The sequence below is a fragment of the Engraulis encrasicolus genome, unplaced genomic scaffold, assembly GCF_034702125.1.
Source record: "Engraulis encrasicolus isolate BLACKSEA-1 unplaced genomic scaffold, IST_EnEncr_1.0 scaffold_28_np1212, whole genome shotgun sequence".
NCBI lineage: Eukaryota > Metazoa > Chordata > Actinopteri > Clupeiformes > Engraulidae > Engraulis > Engraulis encrasicolus.
This window is the reverse complement of record NW_026945577.1, coordinates 2,235,299-2,255,644: the sequence shown is the minus strand read 5'-3', so window position 1 is coordinate 2,255,644 and position 20,346 is coordinate 2,235,299. Positions and strand designations below refer to the sequence as shown.

The 20,346-nt window shown below is 41.7% G+C and overlaps 1 protein-coding gene across 1 annotated transcript in view; it reads right to left on the bottom strand.

Annotated features, from left to right (window-relative positions):
* LOC134443149 (NACHT, LRR and PYD domains-containing protein 12-like) overlaps window positions 1–19,585 on the bottom strand; it is a 343,863-nt gene extending 324,278 nt beyond the window's left edge. The window contains exons 1-2 of the mRNA XM_063193056.1: window positions 19,541–19,585; window positions 17,725–17,862 (exon numbers count right to left, since the gene is read on the bottom strand). Of these exons, the coding sequence (XP_063049126.1) occupies window positions 17,725–17,855 (131 nt within the window). The 5' untranslated portion in view covers window positions 17,856–17,862; window positions 19,541–19,585. The remainder of the gene's footprint in view (window positions 1–17,724; window positions 17,863–19,540) is intronic.
* Between the last annotated feature and the right edge of the window lie 761 nt (window positions 19,586–20,346).

The window sequence follows — 20,346 nt, the reverse complement described above, 5'->3', positions numbered from 1 at the left end:
ACTGGTGGCTAGCATGTGTTGAGGAATGTATGCCGAGCACTGGAGAGGTGAAACTGAACTTCCTGCATCCTCATGGACCATCTCCATCCTTCACTTTTCCCTTCAGACCAGATAGACTTGTCATGGATCATCAGGATGTGCTTCTGGTAGTGGAACCTGTAACTGCAACGGGACGTACTTATACATTATCTACAAAAGACACAGCTGCTGCCTCAAATGCACTGGTAGAGTACAAAATGAGAGTGTAGCCATTGATTATCTCTTTAAAGTACGGTAAAGGGAAGATGACACAGGTACACAGAGAAGGAATGTTCAAAAATTCACATATCATCATTTGGTGTGTATAAATGGACATCTGCCTTAGTTTCTGAAACCTGGGACCATGGAAACTGACCATTTTTGTTTTGTTTTTGTTTTGTCATGTGATGCTACTATGGTATTACCATATTATTAGTAAGTGGTCTGTATGATGCCATTTTTGTGAGTCAAATTCTCTCTGAAATGAATAAAGAACCGAACACCAGCATTTGAGGTGTTGCTAATGACATTGCCGGCTACGTTTGGACAAGGAACTGGCCATTTTAAAATATATTTTTTTTAGATATTCAATTTTTAATTTTTCAACTTATCATAATTTATATTCTGAGAGTTGTTGTATTCCAAGCTGATTGTGTAATATGTAGAGCCAGAAAAGAGCTTTCAAATAACACCACAGGCATCTTTTTGTGACTAACACTGACGGGTACAGGTCTTTTCGTCGAATGGATTCATGAGAGGGGACCATTCGAACAAAACGTTGGACCATTCGTATAAGGCAGGGGATCTTTTGTCGAGGACGTTCCGTCTACCGCAAAAGCCTAAGAAAGGTCCTTAAAATTGAACTAAAGATCCTTAGGTTTCAACTAAACGTCCCTTCAGCCTGCCTATATTAGAAATGTAAATCAGCTTTTTTAATGCTCATTTTAACGGGTTTTCTTCAGCCTGCCTATATTAGAAATGTAAATCAGCTTTTTTAATGCTCATTTTAAGGGTTTTGTTTATTTAAATATGTAGCCTAAATCAGCTGTTAAGTTTTGTTTTTTGTTGATTTAAACATGTAAATCTATAAATAAAATGTACTTACTCATTTTAACTGGTAGGGCTATGTTGTTGGTTTTTTAACGTTTACGTCGTTACATTTTTTGACAATTTACGTTTACGCCCTTACATTTTTTGACAATTATCTAGACAATATTTGAGAAGCTTTTTTTCACGTCGTTACATTTTTTGACAATTTACGTTTACGCCCTTACATTTTTTGACAATTATCTAGACAATATTTGAGAAGCTTTTTTTTCACTTTTACGCCGTTACTTTACTCCCATCTGCGGGCAGAGAGGCGGGACCAAGCACAGCCTGCTCGCTTTGAATCAAAGCAGTGCGGTTTAATGTGTCTAGAAGTAGGCTATTGACCCTTGTGCTCGCTTTGAATCTGTAGTGCATCTAGAAGTAGGCTATTGACCATTGAGCACATTGTCATGCAGCGAGTTTTCTGACTTTCCGGTAACTTTTTAGATGCGAAGCACCAGCAACAAGAGAAAGCTGTCTCCCGACACTTTGATGTTTCTGATTCTGAATGACAACAAATAGTTCGCGCATGAGCCAGAAAACAATATAGGTCCTAACAGTGTTGAAAACATTACAGAACCCATGCACCTGTGTTAAGCCCATGGCTACAGTAGAGAGAGAGAGAGAGAGAGAGAGAGACGTTAAATCGCTACGTTAACACTGCACAGGAGCGCGTTCTCTCTCCGTCGCGTCTTTGCATGAACAAATGAAATGGTAATTGAATAATAGTTTGCCAGTATTGCAGGGTGTATTAAACCCAGTGTACGTTGGGGTGCAAGGGAGAGCAAGGAAGAGAGCAGCATCTGTGATTAACCGCTTCGAAATGTGTGCGTAAAACCTGCTGTTAACCAGTGGATTTTGTGAAGCTTGAAGTGTACCACATAAAAAAAAGCTTTGTTTGATTTCGTGTTTGTATTTTACTTTGATGTTGCCTATAGTCCTCAGTTTATGGGTATTTTCAGTTGACCCCCTACACATTTTCTTTCTGTCATGTAGGGTATTGTAAATAAATCGACCGTATTTTTTTTATCATTTTGATTTCGGACTTAATTTAGCCCTTCAATCACCCCTCTCCAATTGCAAACTTTACCCTGATAGAAGAGCATTCGCTACCCTGCACTACTCGTTAAGCACTTATTGTCTGACTGATTTTGGCTGCTGCGAATAAGGTAGGTCTATCTTATATTAAAAAAAAAGGTCTGTCACCGTTTAGGCTGAAGGTTGACACCACGAACCAGATGACAATTGCAGTCTTGCCGCGGGTCTTGAACAGTGCGCTCTCTTTCCGATTCAGATTGCTTCTTCTGAGAAGGCAACTGGCTACCGCAGGAGAGGGGAAAGGTGGCAATATTATCCACAAGCTTGTTGGATAAATTGTGTTTAGCCTATCGCAGATGAGGTTCTGGAATATTTTGTAGTGCATGGGACATTGACAAGGAAAGGTAGCTATGATATCCTCGTGAATAGGTCTTCGACTTTTCAAAATGCCTCCTGCTCGCTTTGAATCAAAGCAGTGCGGTTTAATGTGTCTAGAAGTAGGCTATTGACCCTTGTGCTCGCTTTGAATCAGAGCATCGCGCGTCTAGGCTATAGACTATAGTGCATCTAGAAGTAGGCTATTGACCATTGAGCACATTGTCATGCAGCGAGTTTTCTGACTTTCCGGTAACTTTTTAGATGCGAAGCACCAGCAACAAGAGAAAGCTGTCTCCCGATACTTTGATGTTTCTGATTCTGAATGACAACAAATAGTTCCATGAGCCAGAAAACAATATAGGTCCTAACAGTGTTGAAAACATTACAGAACCCATGCACCTGTGTTAAGCCCATGGCTACAGGAGAGAGAGAGAGAGAGAGAGAGAGAGAGAGAGAGAGAGAGAGAGAGAGAGAGAGAGAGAGAGAGAGGTTAAATCGCTACGTTAACACTGCACAGGAGCGCGTTCTCTCTCCGCCGCGTCTTTGCATGAACAAATGAAATGGTAATTGAATAATAGTTTGCCAGTATTGCAGGGTGTATTAAACCCAGTGTACGTTGGGGTGCAAGGGAGAGCAAGGAAGAGAGCAGCATCTGTGATTAACCGCTTCGAAATGTGTGCGTAAAACCTGCTGTTAACCAGTGGGTTTTGTGAAGCTTGAAGTGTACCGCATTAAAAAAAAAGCTTTCGCAGATGAGGTTCTGGAATATTTTGTAGTGCATGGGACATTGACAAGGAAAGGTAGCTATGATATCCTCGTGAATAGGTCTTCGACTTTTCAAAATGCCTCCTCTCAACATTCAACATGTAAATGGGTTATTCTGTAGTCCAACGCTATCCTGGCAGGAGAATCATTCGTTACAAATACTGCATACGCACTCAGCAATTGTGTCTGTTGGTTTTTGTCCTCCAGGTCTTCATAAAATCATCTACCACCGCTGTGATAATTTGACTACACACCGCTGAACAGTTAACAGTTTTTTAGGCTACTGTATTGACAATTGCAGTCATGCCGCTTGTCTTGAACTGTCTCTTATCGTTCCATATCGTGACAGCCAGATGAGAAGCGCAAAGGTGGGGGCTATCCGCGATCGCGGAGGAAAGGTGTCAATATCCATAGCCTAACCCTTGAACTGTGGAGCAATTACATATTGTTTAGGTTCTTGAATACTTGGAATTAGCATGGAATTAATTTTCCATTAATAAGGAAACGTGTAAGATTTATCCTCAATCCTCCCCGATAATGTTTTTGTCATAGGCCTAATGTTAACGCTTGGCACAATGATAGGCCTACTAAATGAGTTCAATGTTCTTGCAACACTTTTCCCAAGAAAAGTCAGTTTTCATTTCGAGATTCCAGAGCAAATCAGCTGGTACTGCGCTGCTCGCTTGCTGGTCAATAAACGTTGAACTGAACCGTGTTGTGTGCGTGTGTGGCTATGTGTGTACCATCGTATGTCCATGATCGTCCGTGCTCTTATCATGCAAATGACATGTCATGCAGGCAAGGGCGTCCGTTTGATTTCAAAAGTGCTGGCCCGGACAATTACCATAAACCCGAGTAAGGTTTGAAAAGTGCTGGGTACAAGATAAGGCTACTTCCGATTTGAGGTTTCATGATAAATAGCCTAATAGGCATTGCCGTATTGACCAATGTGGCCATGTTAAAAATTAAAAGCCATCTGCGCTGTCTTGTTTATTTCTGATATCCTGCGCTGAAGTCATCTTTATCATACATATTATTAATGCAACGGTAACTGAGTGGTTAACCCATCATAACTACATGTAGCCTTGCATAATGGTGCACATCAATTTGTTGTCATAACTTCGCTCTGTCCCTTTTGATTTCCTCAAGCAATTCATCCCTTTTGTCATTGTCCCTGTTTTACTGTTAGTCTTATGGACCTAGGGCGTATCGATCACCATTATTTGCCTGAAACCTGCAAACTAAACACTGCATGCGCGCAGCCACACAGAGCATTCTCTGTGTCAAAGGAACCCTTTCTCCGCGCCTGTGCGGCATTCTCCTTATCGCTCCTAGAATGGCAATACTTTATTTTGCATAATTCACGATTATCTGGATATACAGTCCCAGGAAAAAGTTTGTACACCCTTTGAAATTTCTTACCTTTCTGTCAAAATTGGTCATAAAACATGGTCTGATCTTCCCGGAAATCACAATAAGGAACAACCAGAGTCTGCTTTAACTAATTCAACCCAAACATTTACAAGTTTTCATATTTTCATTGGCCATAAGATGTAAACATTCACAAGACAGCAAGGCATATGTAAGTACACCCTTGCATGAAATAGGTTTTAACCCTAAGTTAGTCGCAATAACCTCAACCAGATGTTTCCTGTAGTTGCAGATCAGATTAACAAAACAATCTGGATGTATCTGGTCTCCCTCTTCTTAAGAAAACTGCCTCTCGTCAGCAAGGTTTGTGGGATGTCTGGAGTGCATAGCTTTCTTGACTTCATGCCATATAATCTCAATTGTTTTTTTGTCAGGGCGTTGACTGGGCTATTTCAGAATGTGTATTTCATTATTATGAAGCCATTCTAAAGTTGATTTGCTTCTAAAGTATGGGTTGTTGTCACATTTCAGGACCCATACTCTTGTGTGCTTCAACTGTGTGACAGACTTCCTCACGTTTCTTCTGTAAAATATCACAATAAACTTGAGTTCATTGTTCCACTGATAATAGCAAACTGTCAAGGGCCTGAGGCAGCAAGGTAGCCGCATATAATGATGCTCACGCCACCATACTCAGAAGAGGAGATGTGACCAAGAAAAGCTAAAAATGGGATTCATTCTGCCAATCTAAAATTAATGGGGTTTCTGTCCAAAAAAATATTGCTGCACCTTTGAGGTTTGCGAAAAAAGCATTTATATGCTTCATAGAATTACTGCAAAAAATTCTGTAGATAAACGTTGAAACCAAAGTTGAATTGTTCATTGGAACACACAATGCCATGTTTGGAGGAGAACTGGAGAACCACACCTTCACCAAAACATCATCTCCACCTTTGAGTATGGTGGCGGGAGCATCATTATATGCGGCTACCTTGCTGCCTCAGGCCCTTTTCAGTTTGCTATTATCAGTGGAACAATGAACTCAGAAGTTTATCGAGATATTTTACAGAAAAAAGTGAGGTTGTCTGTCACACAGTTGAAGCACACAAGAGGATGGGTGCTGAAATGTGACAACAACCCATACTTTAGAAGCAAATCGACTTTAGAATGGCTTTATAATAATGAAATACACATTCTGGAATAGCCCAGTCAAAGCCCTGACAAAAAAACAATTGAGATTATATGGCATGAAGTCAAGAAAGCTATGCACTCCAGACATCCCACAAACCTTGCTGACGAGAGGCAGTTTTCTTAAGAAGAGGGAGACCAGATACATCCAGATTGTTTTGTTAATCTGATCTGCAACTACAGGAAACATCTGGTTGAGGTTATTGCGACTAACTTAGGGTTAAAACCTATTTCATGCAAGGGTGTACTTACTTTTGCCTTGCTGTCTTGTGAATGTTATGGCCTTATGACCAATAAAAATATGATAACATGTAAATGTTTGGGTTGAATTAGTTAAAGCAGACTCTGGTTGTTCCTTCTTGTGATTTCCGGGAAGATCAGACCATGTTTTATGATCAATTTTGACAGAAATGTAAGAAGTTTCAAAGGGTGTACAAACTTTTTCCTGGGACTGTATTTGGCTAGGTTACTCAGCAAAGAACATCATTAACGTTAGTGAGGTAACTTTTGGCGTGCTGATACAAACACCAACGGTGAATCACGACGCAGGCCCTACTTCCCCAACCATAGCCTACTGAAAAGGTCCATAGCCATTGTGTTCAACGCCCTTTGATAGGCTCTGCCTGTATCAGGGTCGATAGGCTAATGATGATGGTCAGGGCGCACATCAGCGTTTGGGTTGTCTATGCTTTTTTCTGGAATACTGTGCCGATTAGATAGAAATGATCATGTTATGAACCCGGGTTTAGTAGATATCGCACGGTGAACGAGGCAGCCTGCAAACAGTTTGAAGCGCAATGTGGCTGTAACAAGTTAGAAAGTAGCCAAACCATGTTGCTTGTTAACCTGTTTAAATTATGAGCGTTCCACGAACTATCTTTCTTTGCGCACGCTATAAACTATGGTTAACTATGTATGCTTTATAATGTTGGTAAAGGCGGGATAAGCGGGATAATGTATTGTCCACACGTGACTACGGAAAATACATTTCCCTTCAGAGATAACAGCACTCCGCCTTCGGCGTCGGGGGTGTTATTCGCCCCGTAGGGAAACATTTTCTTATAGTCATGTGTGGACAATACATTATCCCTTAGGCCTACCTTTAAATTGATGTCGTAGGCTAAATTTTAAAACATTTCGTTGATATTGTAGTGGTGCAAACGACTGTAGTTATGAGATGGGCGCCAGCCAGGCAGCAAGACTGCCGTTACCTTTCCAAAAATGAATAAAAATCAGTGACCAACACATTAGAAATAATTCATATCAACACAACGAATATCTTTTCTTACGTTTAGTAGTGCACTTTTGCAAAACCCTCTCAATTTGGAACAGCTCACATCAATGTCTGGCTTTAGCGATTCTTGCGAATGGTGATCTTGGCGCACACTTCATGGTTCCCTCTCTCTTGCTCTCTCGGCTTGTTGCTTCCTGACAGTCTCACCCGCCATTTGAAATTAACTCCATTTTATAGGCTGCACGTGTAGTTCACAGGGGGTAACGCTGTTATCTCACTCCGGAGGAGGCAGAGGCAGTCCGTTACAATATAGTATATATAAAATAGGCTATAAAATAGGCCTAATGATAAAAAAGCAGCCTGAACTAAAATGAATAATTAATTTTAAAAAATAGAGACACACGCATGGTTCTACATGGTTCGATTTTTGTTTTCATTGCATTGTGGTGGTAGGCACACAAGTTTGATAAAATATAAAAAATAATAGGCTAATAAAATAGGCAGACTAAACTAAACATCTGCCCAGTTACACGAAAGGTCTGCATGGATTGAACTTAACGTCCTTAGGTCTTCTACGAAAAATCCTCAGGTACTGCACGAAACGCCCCATGCCTTCTACTAATGGTCCAACGTTTTGTTCGAATGGTCCCCTCTCAACAATTCATTAGACGAATCGTCTCGAATTCACTCTGACTGATACATTCAAGGCTGAATGTATAGTGTCCTACCCTCACATGTGAACCTTTCCTAGTCTGTTTCTCCCTTAATATTAGTGTCAGATTCAAACCAATGCAGTTCTGGGGTGCTACCTTGCTACTAAAAAGGCACACCAAGTATGATTGAAATCTGGGTCGGTCGGGTCCCAAAGTGTCTGATTTCACGTGAAATGACCCTTTGGGTCAGACTGTGGAGGTCCACTGCTGAAGCGTGGGGGCTCTGTCATGGACCAGTCACTCTTCATGGGCACACAGCTGGGCACTGGAGACACTGATCTGTGTTGTTTGAAAGCTCTTTTCTGGCTCTACATAGTGCACGGTATGCAACAACCCTCAGAATATGAATTATGATAAATTGAAAAATTAAAAATTGAATCTAAAAAAACCCTTATATTTTAAAATGGCTAGTTCCTTGTCTAAACATAGCCTGCAATGTCATGAACAGCACCTGAAATGCTGGTGTTTGGAACTTTTTTCATTTCACAACTAAGGCAGATGTTCATTTATACACACCAAATGATGATTTCTTAATATTTGAACATGGATCGCACTCAATTTTTCTTCTTTCTTGTGGTTTTATTTTATTTTATCTTTGTAGGGACTGACATGACAGACGTTTCGGCTGCACAGAGCCTTCTTCAGTGTCACAGATTCAGTCTATTTCCTGAAGTCTTTTAAAGGAACAACCTCCTTGTCACCTGTTTCTAATTGCTCATTAGAGATGGTGCAGCAGGTGCCCCACCACATCAAGCTTTTACGCCGTTCATTAAGTGGGGTGCCCTCTGCGCCACCTGTTGGAGCATAACAGACACTTCAACCAACAACAGTGACACAAAAGATAGAGAAGGGAGCAAACATTAAAAAACAGCCTAGCCAGTTACAGAAAACAAGTTAGTTCAAAGTCCTCATTCATGCCTTTTGGGGACATTGACTGAAGATGGTACATACAGAATGCTTCCCTTTGAAGAAGCATCTTGTCCAAGTTGCCTCCCCTCCGTGGTGTGTGTACTTGTTCAATGCGTATACATTTTAATTCTTGTTTTTTTCCATGAAGTGTCTGGCAACCGGTGACGTTATGTCACCTCTTCTGATGGCTGATTTATGTTCACTTAATCTAGTTTTTAATGATCTTATGGTCTTACCCACATATGACATCTGACATGGACATTGTAAAAGGTAAATCACCTTTGTAGAAGTGCACGTAATTAAAGAGTCGATTTTATAAACTTTTCCTGTTTGATGATTTGTGAATGAATTGGTTTTTAGAATATGCGGGCAAGCCGCACAATTTCTACATGGGAAACATCCTTTTATGAAGGAAGCTCTTTTGTCCTCACGAACCACGTCAGATCTCACAAGTAGGTTACTTAGATTATTGGACCGTTTATAGGTAAATAGAGGGCGTGTAGAGAATGTATTCTTCAGAGAGGGATCTGTCGCCAAGATGTGCCAGTGTGCGTCAACAATATGTTTTATCTGTCTCGATAGGCCGTTATAAGTTAAAGCGTAATTCACAGAGAAAGGTCGCGACTGCTTTTTGGATTTCATTAAGAGTTCTGAACGCTCAGAGCATCTGACCTTCTCGTATGCCGTGGATAGCCACTGGTCTGGGTGAGGAGGATTAAGAATTGAAAAGGCACCGGCAATCGGCAGAGATGACCCACAATTTTGTGAGAAGTGGTGCGAAATTCTGAATCACAGTTCAATGAATCTGATGCTACTCGTCGTCAAGCAGTCAACCAAAGAACTACAGGCTGTGAAGAGCTCCATCAAGGACTGCGTAAAAAGGACCGAAGAAAACCACAGCGGCAAAGATCTGGAGGAGATGCAGAAGAAGTTGGAGGAACAAGTCAAGAGTTTCCGAGATGACATGATGAAATTCAAATTGCGAAAATTCCGAAGAGACACCATGGACTACAAGGACAACAGGGCCTATAAATGGCTATACTACCGACCAGGGAGACCAAGGCCTCAAAGGGATCAACGTCGCCAAACGTCCTCCACATCTTCACTGGCCTCCTCTTCCTCGTCTGTGTCTTTTTTCGAAACAGACCGGTTCACAAGAAGCAGAACAAAGAGCAGAGGAGACGACCACGACCCACCAGGCGGGGCTCGAGGGGCAAGCGGGCGTCGAGGCAAGTGAACCCTTCTCACTTTCTTCACGCCAGCCAAGAAAATGAACAAATAGTGTTTAACCTATCGAAAAAGTCATTGACCACCGAGCAAGAAACAGTCCTTAGAAAAGGTTTGTCATTTGTCCCATCCCCGAGAATCAACCCATTTTCAGTGAAAATTGAACTGTTCAAGTTTTTACGGAACATCAAACTGAAAAGCTTCTTCAACCAAAGTGCGTCAGAGAACCCGCATCAGAGACCAAGATTCAGACCCAAAAGCACATTTACGCCACAAGTACAAAATTCATCTGTGAACACTTTCTGCCGCATAGTCGAACATGATATTGACACTCTATTGGGAGACAAGAAAACATTTGAAAAAAATATGACAAAAAACTTAACAGCATCCCAGCGTGAGGCTTTAATAACTTTGAAAGAAGACCAGTCTATAGTCATACAGAAAAGCGATAAAGGCGGTGGAATTGTTCTACAGGACACTTCAACATATATACAGAAAATCAAGGACATGTTAAGTGATGCCACCTGCTACAAAAAACTGCCCTTAAATCCTGTTCAATCATATAAAGACGCACTGAACCGAAAAATACACCAAGGGCAAGACATGAAACATCTCAACGAACGTGAAGCGAAATTCCTAGCAAATGAACACCCAGTTACACCAGTGCTTTATGCACTACCAAAAATACACAAAATCAGAAACTGACCCTCCATACCGTCCAATTGTTTCAGGAATCAACTCCTTAACAGAGAAAGTGTCTGAATTTGTGGATTACCATATCCAGCCTCTGGTAAAGACGTTACCATCGTTCACAAGAGACACCACTGAACTGTTAAACAAATTGAGATCAATACAGATAGTTGATGAAAATGACTGGTTTGTTACTTTGGATGTGTTCTCCCTCTAGCCTACACTTCTATCCCACATAAAGATGGCCTAGAAGCCCTTAATCATTTCCTAAACCGAACTTCTCTAGACATTCCAGCTGATTTAATATTGGATTTTACAGAGTTTATTCTAAAACACAATTACTTTTTGTTTGACAAGGATTATTACCTAAAATAAAACTTCAAGGCACAGCCATGGGCACTCCATTGGCCCCCAGCTATGCCAATTTATTTATGGGGAAGTTTGAAGAGGATTTTGTCTATAATAACCCTTTTATAAGTTCTGTCAAGGTCTGGTTTCTTTACATAGACGATTGTTTCATGATTTGGGGAGGGAGTGAGAGTGAACTTCTGAATTTTATCACCTTTCTGAATTCTCGAGCACCTACAATTACGTTTTCATCCGAGAGGGATCTGAAGTCCATTCATTTTTTAGATGTTCTTATCTCTAAACAGAACAACGAAATCTCAACCACTGTCTTTCGAAAAAGCACTGACAAAAGCACACTTTTAAGTGCCGATAGTCACCACCCCGTCCCACTTAAGAGGGGGTTACCACTAAGCCAATTGTACAGGTATCTGTGACACAGACGCGGAATTCAAAAAACAGTCTACTGCGCTGCTTAATTGTTTCCGCGCACGGGGCCCAGACCAGTGACTATCCACGGCATACGAGAAGGTCAGATGCTCTGAGCGTTCAGAACTCTTAATGAAATCCAAAAAGCAGTCGCGACCTTTCTCTGTGAATTACGCTTTAACTTATAACGGCCTATCGAGACAGATAAAACATATTGTTGACGCACACTGGCACATCTTGGCGACAGATCCCTCTCTGAAGAATACATTCTCTACACGCCCTCTATTTACCTATAAACGGTCCAATAATCTAAGTAACCTACTTGTGAGATCTGACGTGGTTCGTGAGGACAAAAGAGCTTCCTTCATAAAAGGATGTTTCCCATGTAGAAATTGTGCGGCTTGCCCGCATATTCTAAAAACCAATTCATTCACAAATCATCAAACAGGAAAAGTTTATAAAATCGACTCTTTAATTACGTGCACTTCTACAAAGGTGATTTACCTTTTACAATGTCCATGTCAGATGTCATATGTGGGTAAGACCATAAGATCATTAAAAACTAGATTAAGTGAACATAAATCAGCCATCAGAAGAGGTGACATAACGTCACCGGTTGCCAGACACTTCATGGAGAAAAAACACACTGTTCAAGAATTAAAATGTAGGCCTATAGGCATTGAACAAGTACACACACCACGAAGAGGAGGCAACTTGGACAAGATGCTTCTTCAAAGAGAAGCATTCTGGATGTACCATCTTCAGTCAATGTCCCCGAAAGGCATGAATGAGGACTTTGAACTAACTTGTTTTCTGTAACTGGCTAGGCTGTTTTTTAATGTTTGCTCCCTTCTCTATCTTTTGTGTCACTGTTGTTGGTTGAAGTGTCTGTTATGCTCCAACAGGTGGCGCAGAGGGCACCCCACTTAATGAACGGCGTAAAAGCTTGATGTGGTGGGGCACCTGCTGCTAGCCTCGCGAGCCATCCTACGTACTTCCGCCAAAAGATTGGCGCCACTACTGTAGTCTGGCCGTGCTTCTCTGTGGAGTGCCTGGAGCAGTAGAATTTTGATCGCAACGTACCCCCCAGAATACAGCCAATAATCGTATACGCCCCCCACGTGGGGGCGAAAGGGGGAGGACGCTCGTGACAATGACGTACACATCTGCGCCAGAGCCATTGGTCTGCGCTATGTTGTTGTTGAGTAACTGCCAGCGATTGGGTGAGAGGTGTCCAATAATTTCAAACCATAACTGAGTGCAAACTTCCTGCTTCCTGCAATCGCTTCAGAGCAAACAAATGCCAAACCATGAATATGAAATGAAATGGTAGTATTATGGGATGGTCAGGACCAGGCTAACCTGCTGCACCATCTCTAATGAGCAATTAGAAACAGGTGACAAGGAGGTTGTTCCTTTAAAAGACTTCAGGAAATAGACTGAATCTGTGACACTGAAGAAGGCTCTGTGCAGCCGAAACGTCTGTCATGTCAGTCCCTGCAAAGATAAAATAAAATAAAACCACAAGAAAGAAGAAAAATTGAGTGCGATCCATTCCCTACTACTAGATTACTTCAGAGACGCACCAATAAGACGGAAGAGCGTGGTGTGTGGAAGATAACCTTAATATTTGAACATTCCTTCTCTATGTACCTGTGCCACCCTCCCTTTACTTTAAAGACAGAAACGATGGCTACACTCTCAATTTGTACTCCACCAATGTGTTCAGCAGCAGCAGCTGTGTCTTTAGTACATGATGCATAAGTACCCTTTGAGTACCTGGAATAGGGGCACACGAGGGTGCAGGGCCCACCGAGAAAATGCCTGTTATGCCAGACGGCCAGTCCAGCCCTGTCCCTGACACTACTCTATTACTACTTCATTACAACTATCTCTTAAATGAATAAAGAACCACACACACCATTTTCAGGTGTTGTTCATGAGCTTACAGGCTATGTTTAGACACGTTACATTTTGATACTCAATTTTTACATTTGCAATTCATCATAATTCATATCTGAAGGTTGTTGTATTCTATGCCATTTGCATAGTTTGTAGAGCCAGAAAAGAGCTTTCAAACAACATCACAGACATATTTTTGTGACTTGCACGGACTGATATAATCAAGGCTGAATGTATAGTGTCCTACCCTCATATGTAAGCCTTTCCTAGTCTGTTTCTCCCTTGTATTGGTATCAGATTCACACAAATGCAAAGTATGAAAGCTTGTAAGCCAGCTTGTTAGCAAGCAAGTGCTATGCTGTGCCATGCAGGCCAGCCAGGAGGCAGGCAAGCATCTGAAGTGTTGATAGTCCAGGTTTATATACAGGTGCAAGAGTGTACCATGTGACCAGAGTCATCAGGCATTTGCCAGGTGAAGGCCGTAATTGAATAATTGCATAACAGCCCTTAGTACTCAGGTGAGGCCAGGCACTGATTAGCAGATTGGTTTAGATGGGACTGTTTGTTGCAAGAGTGTTACAAGTTCTTAAAATGTTTCAGCCATTCACACTTTCATCAATATCAAAAGGCATATGCTACTCATACTGTGCTGCATCAAGCACTTTTTGAACTGTTTCATGCTTGATCGTATCAGAGAATCTTTAACCAGTGAGAATGACTTAAGTTCTTCGGGTGGTATTGCAGCTTGATGGCGAATACGGACAAGTGGAGAATGAATGGGTTTCAATGCTGCTGCCTAAAACAACTTGGTTGCTTCCACAACGGCCAATGCTGCTATTGTGCAATACTGTTCATGCTCAATACGTGACTCAAAGTAATGTTTTCACAATAGTTGTCTGCTTTTTTTGAAAAACAGTGGAATACTGTTGCAGAATTGCCCTAAATTAACAGCTATTTTTTACAGTGTAAGGAAGTCTTTCTCCTGCTGTGTGTGTGTGGTCATTCAAAGTGTTTAACTCACTGTGCATGGAGGAGGCCTTGTTCAGTGGTGAAGCCCTGCTTTCCCTCAGTAAGGTGTGTGTGTGTGTGTGTGTGTGTGTGTGTGTGTGTGTGTGTGTGTGTGTGCACTGTAAAAAAAAAAGACTTGATTTCACAGTAGAATTTTACAATTACAAATTAAGTATACCAGTTTACGATTCACTGTTGTAATGTGCAATGCATTGTGGGGGTTGAGCGAGGAGAAAGAGATTCCACAACTGACAATGACGTTTGACCAATCACAGCATTTCTTGCTGTCGGCACAGCCAATAACGTGAACGAGCTCAATCTAAGTCTCGGCCTTCATATTTCTCTTTGAAAGCGCAATTTAAAACAGGTGTCGCATTGGTCTGCAGGGCTGGCGTGGTTGAATCAAATATCTCTCTTTATAGTTCTAGAACATCTCTGATTATAAGAAAATGTAAAAATTTCTGACACAGATAGTCTACACGTTTCCCAGAGAGATAGCTATTTGAGATCATGATTCTTGTTATGAGAACATCAGGACGCAAGCATTTCGATGAGAAGTGAGTGGATGTAGTTAGCCACAGTGGTTAAGCTGTTTTTCCTAATAATTTGAAACCGCATTTGCCCTGCTCACGTGAAAAAGTATTTATTCTCAAGAGAGCTTCGTTAATGAAAGCTTGGGTAGGCCTACGACACGTTTTCCTGACGGCTATTTTAACGGGTCTGTACGCTACGAAATGGCGAAAGTATCTAGTAGGCGCTACGGGGAAGAAGCACATGTAGGCTACGTGAGGCATCCAACATCATGCTTCGAATCATATGCTGCGGCTTCTTATAGCATGCACGAGAGAGAGGGAGAGGGAGAAAGCGTGAAGCCTAACTTAGTCAATAACTCAATCGTTTGACACGGGACAAATTGTTATAGGAATCATGCCAAGTTTTTTGTAATCCCTTGGTAGCCTACATCTAAATGACATATTAAAAATCTACCGATTTATATTTAGTGGAACACGGTCAAACAGTTTTTTTCACGGTCAAAGTTGGAGTTTCCTATTATTTTTTTCATAGGGAAACAGATATACTACGTGAATTGACTAAAATTTGAGTACTTTGGATAAAATTTCAGTAGTTTATCCAAACTGTGACAAAGATGTAATGTCCACGAAGATTAAATCGCAGACGTCTGCAAACCGCTGTTCTGTCAGAAAAGAGTGTGCACCTGTCGCCTACTCTGTCTACTTCCCACAGCGACATTTAAAAGTCTCCCATGAAATACAACATCCCACATATGAGAAGTGCAGGCAAGATGGCAACTCGCTTATTGAGCGCGGAATTGGCTACTTCAATTAGATTTCACAGGCACGCGAGCGAGGGGAGTGTGAAGGCTGTGTTTCTGTTTAACCTGACTGCACGCGCTTCTCTTCTCAAAGGGTCTGTTCAGGGCGACCGCTTGATAGCAGAGAGCGCACTTTTCGGTTTATTCAGTTAATTTCTCCTTGATTAGTTTTTGAAAGTTGGGATAGCCTACACTACTGTCTACTCCTCACAGCAGCATTTAAAAGTCCTCCATGAAATCCCAAACCAACGTCACTTCAAATAGGTGACAGCAAGCATGCACATATGAAATAACACTTCAGTGAGGGGGAAAAATCACTCTGCTCTCATATTAAAGTGAAAATGGGATTACAGAAAATTTCACATTTTAGTTTGTTCAATTTTTGATGGAAAATCGTGATTTAAAAAAATTCGAAATAGAGATTTTATGTTTAAAAAAATGGGCCGATGGGCCCCCTGGGCTAAATTCGCCTTAGGCCCCCAAATTCCTAAGTACGCCACTGACAGAACTCATCCTACTAAACAAAACTGGTGTGCTATCTATCTATCAAAAATTATTTCAGATGTACACAAGAAAATAAACAACCAATTAAGTAAAGACAAGTACCATCATTTTTTTGTGTAACTGAAAAGGAGTGGGATGAAGCTATTGCTTATATATTTACTCCCACCCCCAGAGAAGAAGAAGAAAATGATATGCACAAGAAGAAGAAAATGATATGCACATTCATGAATAATGCTGGGAAATACTGCAAATATGTGAAAATCAAAAAAGGGTGGTCTGTTCCTTTAAGCAAATTCCAGAAACACTGTATCCTCATACATGTTAAAACACTATCTTAGGAGCCCAGTCTGTTTTTTAAACTATAGTTCTAGAGCAGGAGCATCAATGATTGGAACATTCTAGGAACTCTTGTCTGTCTTGTTTCACTGCTGCCAGTCACACCCTATACCTAATCAATCTGTCAATCTGTACCTTGCCTCACTTTATTACTAATCACTTTCATGCCGTGACTCAATTATTGCCAGCACCTGCCCAATGCCTGATTACTCTGGTCCCATGGTTCACTTGCCCCACTATATAAACCTGGATTGTCACACTGCTTTGATTGCTTGTCTGAATGGCACAGCATAGCGCCAGACTCACTGGCTAATCGATTGATTAGCCGACTAGCTGGCCAGTTATTTCACTATCTGAGTGGTTGGTTTGATGACTAGGTGGCTGGTAGCATAGTGCCGGTTGACTGGCTGGCTGCCTGGCCGGTTGACTGACAACCTGTCCGCCTGGTCAGTTGACTGGCTTGTTGCCTTGGCGGTTGACTGGTTGGCTGGCTGGCTGGCTGGCTGGCTGGCTGGCTGGTTGACTGGCCAGCTGCCTGGCTGGTTGACTGGGAGCTGTTTGACTGCTGGCTGCCTGGCCGGTTGACTGGCTGGTTGCCTCGTGGCTACCTGGCCGGTTAACTGGTTGGCTGCCTGACAGGTTAACTGGTTGGGTTGTTTCATCTTTAGTGAGCCATCATTGTGAGCATAGCATGTTTGTTGGTGGTTTGTTGCAAACTATTAGATTTAGACTTGTTGACAAAGGCTTTTCCATAAAGTCCTAATTGTGTCTGCTTTTGTATTCCCCTTTGAAATGACTTAATAAATTAAAGTCCACTTGAGGAAACTGCCACTGTTACCGTGACAGCACTGTGCTGAATCATTTTGTTCTTGTGCCACACTTATGCAAGGCTGAACCTGTAGAAATATACGCTTAGAGCCGTGTGGCATCGCGGTACCATGCTATCTCAATTATGAAGGGCAGTGTCGCATCATGGTACCATGCTATCTCAGTCATGGTGGAGGATGGGGAGGTGGGACAATATCATGTTCAAGGCATCTCATCTCGTCATGAAGGCGGGCAGTGGGAATGGAGGCAGGAGGATGCGGGCGGATGCAGGGGCAGGACAGTGCCATGGTCAGACTAGTTGTTTTTGCCAGCAATTTGTTGTAATTTCACAACAATTAGCTGGCAATTATTCCCCACCAATTAGCTGTAAATTTCTATCAGAAATGTTTTACTGCGTGTGTGTATTTTTGTGAACTCACTGTGTACAGTAGGTGCTGAAACCCTGCTGTCCCTCAGTAAGGGGCTCATCATTCTTCATGGTCACAGCAGATGATGATCTGCCTGTCTGATTAGTACCCACACCACCTCCACCCTCTGGGGCGTCATCCATCCTAACGCTGCACACAAGAAAGAAAGAAAGAAAGAAAGAAAGAAAGAAAGAAAGAAAGAAAGAAAATGAACACAGATATTAAGAGGTGAACGAGCATCACTCACACACACACCAAAGAAATATTTTTAATGCTGGTTGGCAGAGCACTATTTCCCTGCTCTATAACAGCACATCACACGCTTAAAACAGCTGGTATTACATTTTCAAGGTAATTTACAGATTGCCATTTTACAAATTCAATAGCAGATACCTGATGTCATAACTAGAATTAAGAAAATTAGTGACCTGAGAACAAAGTCCCAAATGTCATATCATCTTGAAGAGAAAACTGCACCAGTTCTAACATATGACATTATTCAGTTCGTGCCCACTCGCATGTCATTTAGGGGTATGTCACAACTCCAATAATAGGCATCATCATCATCATCATCATCATTATCATCATTTTTACATACTGGAGCACTTTTACCCTAACCTGATTTACATCATCTGGCTGCGTTCGGCTACGTCACGCGGGGGCGTTCCCATGCCTCACACATCAGATGGCAAGAGTCAGGTAACTTTTACCCGGACTCAGGGCAGAATCAGGGCATGGCATGCATACAATTTCATGCCAGCAGGCCCAACATTTTCACCATACATGTTTATTTACATCATCATTACTATGTAATAAAAGGTCAGTTTAAACTGTATAGGCCTTTCTCTCAGAATTATAGCCTACTGTAAATCATGCTGATGGGTTCCTGATTGCATAATCTGCCTGTCTGAGTTCAAAAGGGTGGCGAAGTGACAAGTGAACCGAGAGTGAATTTAAAGTCTATAATAACAGTCATAAGGCCCAATTATTCAATCAAAACAATTCCGGGGCTCTTGCAAAGTTCTTGCTCAAGAGTTTAGCCTACACACAGAGTAGGCCTAAGTGACTTAACATTGCTTTCTGGTCTGTACCACAGGTGTCCGTAGGGCTTCAAAATAAAGTTGCGCGGGTCCATGGCTAAATCTCAAATGGAGCACTTGTGCACTTCGGGCACTATGTTTCAGTGCGTAACTAATACGCCATGCACACTGACACATCAATACTAAAGTGCACAAGTGCACCATTTGAGATTCAGCCCATGACGCATGGCAAGTGGTAGCCTGCGTGGTTGAGTGGAACATTCTTATCAGACTTTGTGTTAACATTAACACCTGTTAATGCATCTATATTCTATAGGCAGTCTACATGATCGGCCAGGAACAGCAATATCTGCCGTGCCTTTAGAAATGACATTCGGATTACGTCGTCAAGTTTTAGAGAGTCAAGGGCTTGCCTTCACGGTTCTATCTCAATTCGCTAATTTGACAAGATGCCGTGTCCATTTACGAAATGTACACAGGTAAACACGCTGAATCCAAGGCATAGATTAAGGGGCAGTAAATTAGCCCATGTAACCTTCGTTAAAGAAATCAAAATACAGATTGTTCCGACTGTAGCCTATGCGTAGTTCTAGTTAGGCCCATGGATAGGCGCGGCAGTCTCGGGCGCTTCTCTAATGAACTTCAGACAGAAGACAAACATCATCCGAAGTGATCCGTATAGCTCAACTTCAACAGTTGGAAATCTCAGGTCATTGTAAGCAAAATACTTAGGGTACCGCTTAAACTGTCAATTCCATTTGAAAAAGTAATTATTTAGGCCTACTTACCAACTTGGAATCGGCACAGCCACGCACGCGCAGCAGGTGAGACCGGATTGCTTTCGATTTCACCTGTTCCGGGTTGTGACGTCTCATCACAGGCGATTGGTTATTTGCATTCATCACAAGATCCATATTACTGTGTGCAGAAATCCCTCGAATGAGTTTCACAGGTGTTTAAATAGAAGTGACGCAGGTCAATTTACAACACTAGCACATGAGGAGTTATAGGTTAGGCTACACCAGTCATTCCACTGTACCTAATGGGGTAGATACAAATGTAATAGTTCCTCTGATTTTAACCCCCCTATTGAAGTCTATTTGGAAATAAAAGACTTCTCTGTGTCTGTACCCTATTTGGAAATGGCTCTAAAGGATTTAAGTCTGTTTGTGGCTACACCTAGATCATACATCACGTTATCTAATTACACATCAGGGCAACTAGAGTAATATATTCTAGAGCAGTGGTGGACAAAGTAAAAGTAAAAGTTTAAACAAAAAGAAAGAAAGAAAGAAAAACGGTTTCTTTCCAACTCAGGTAACTTATCTGAGTAAAAAGTAGACCAATGTAGCCTACTTGTCTTACGATAAGCTGATTCTACACAGGTTGGATTGAGTTTGTGGTGGGTCCTTGTTAGGTTTTCATTGTTTTTCAGTAACACAGTCTATCTCAATAGGCTAGGTAGTTCCAATGGAGTAAACAGTGTAACAGCTATGTAATATCATCTGCTACTGTTGTAGGCCTAATTACACCACAAAAGTACTTGTACTTTTATTTTGTCCACCACTGTTCTAGAGTAATACAGCTCCAGGCC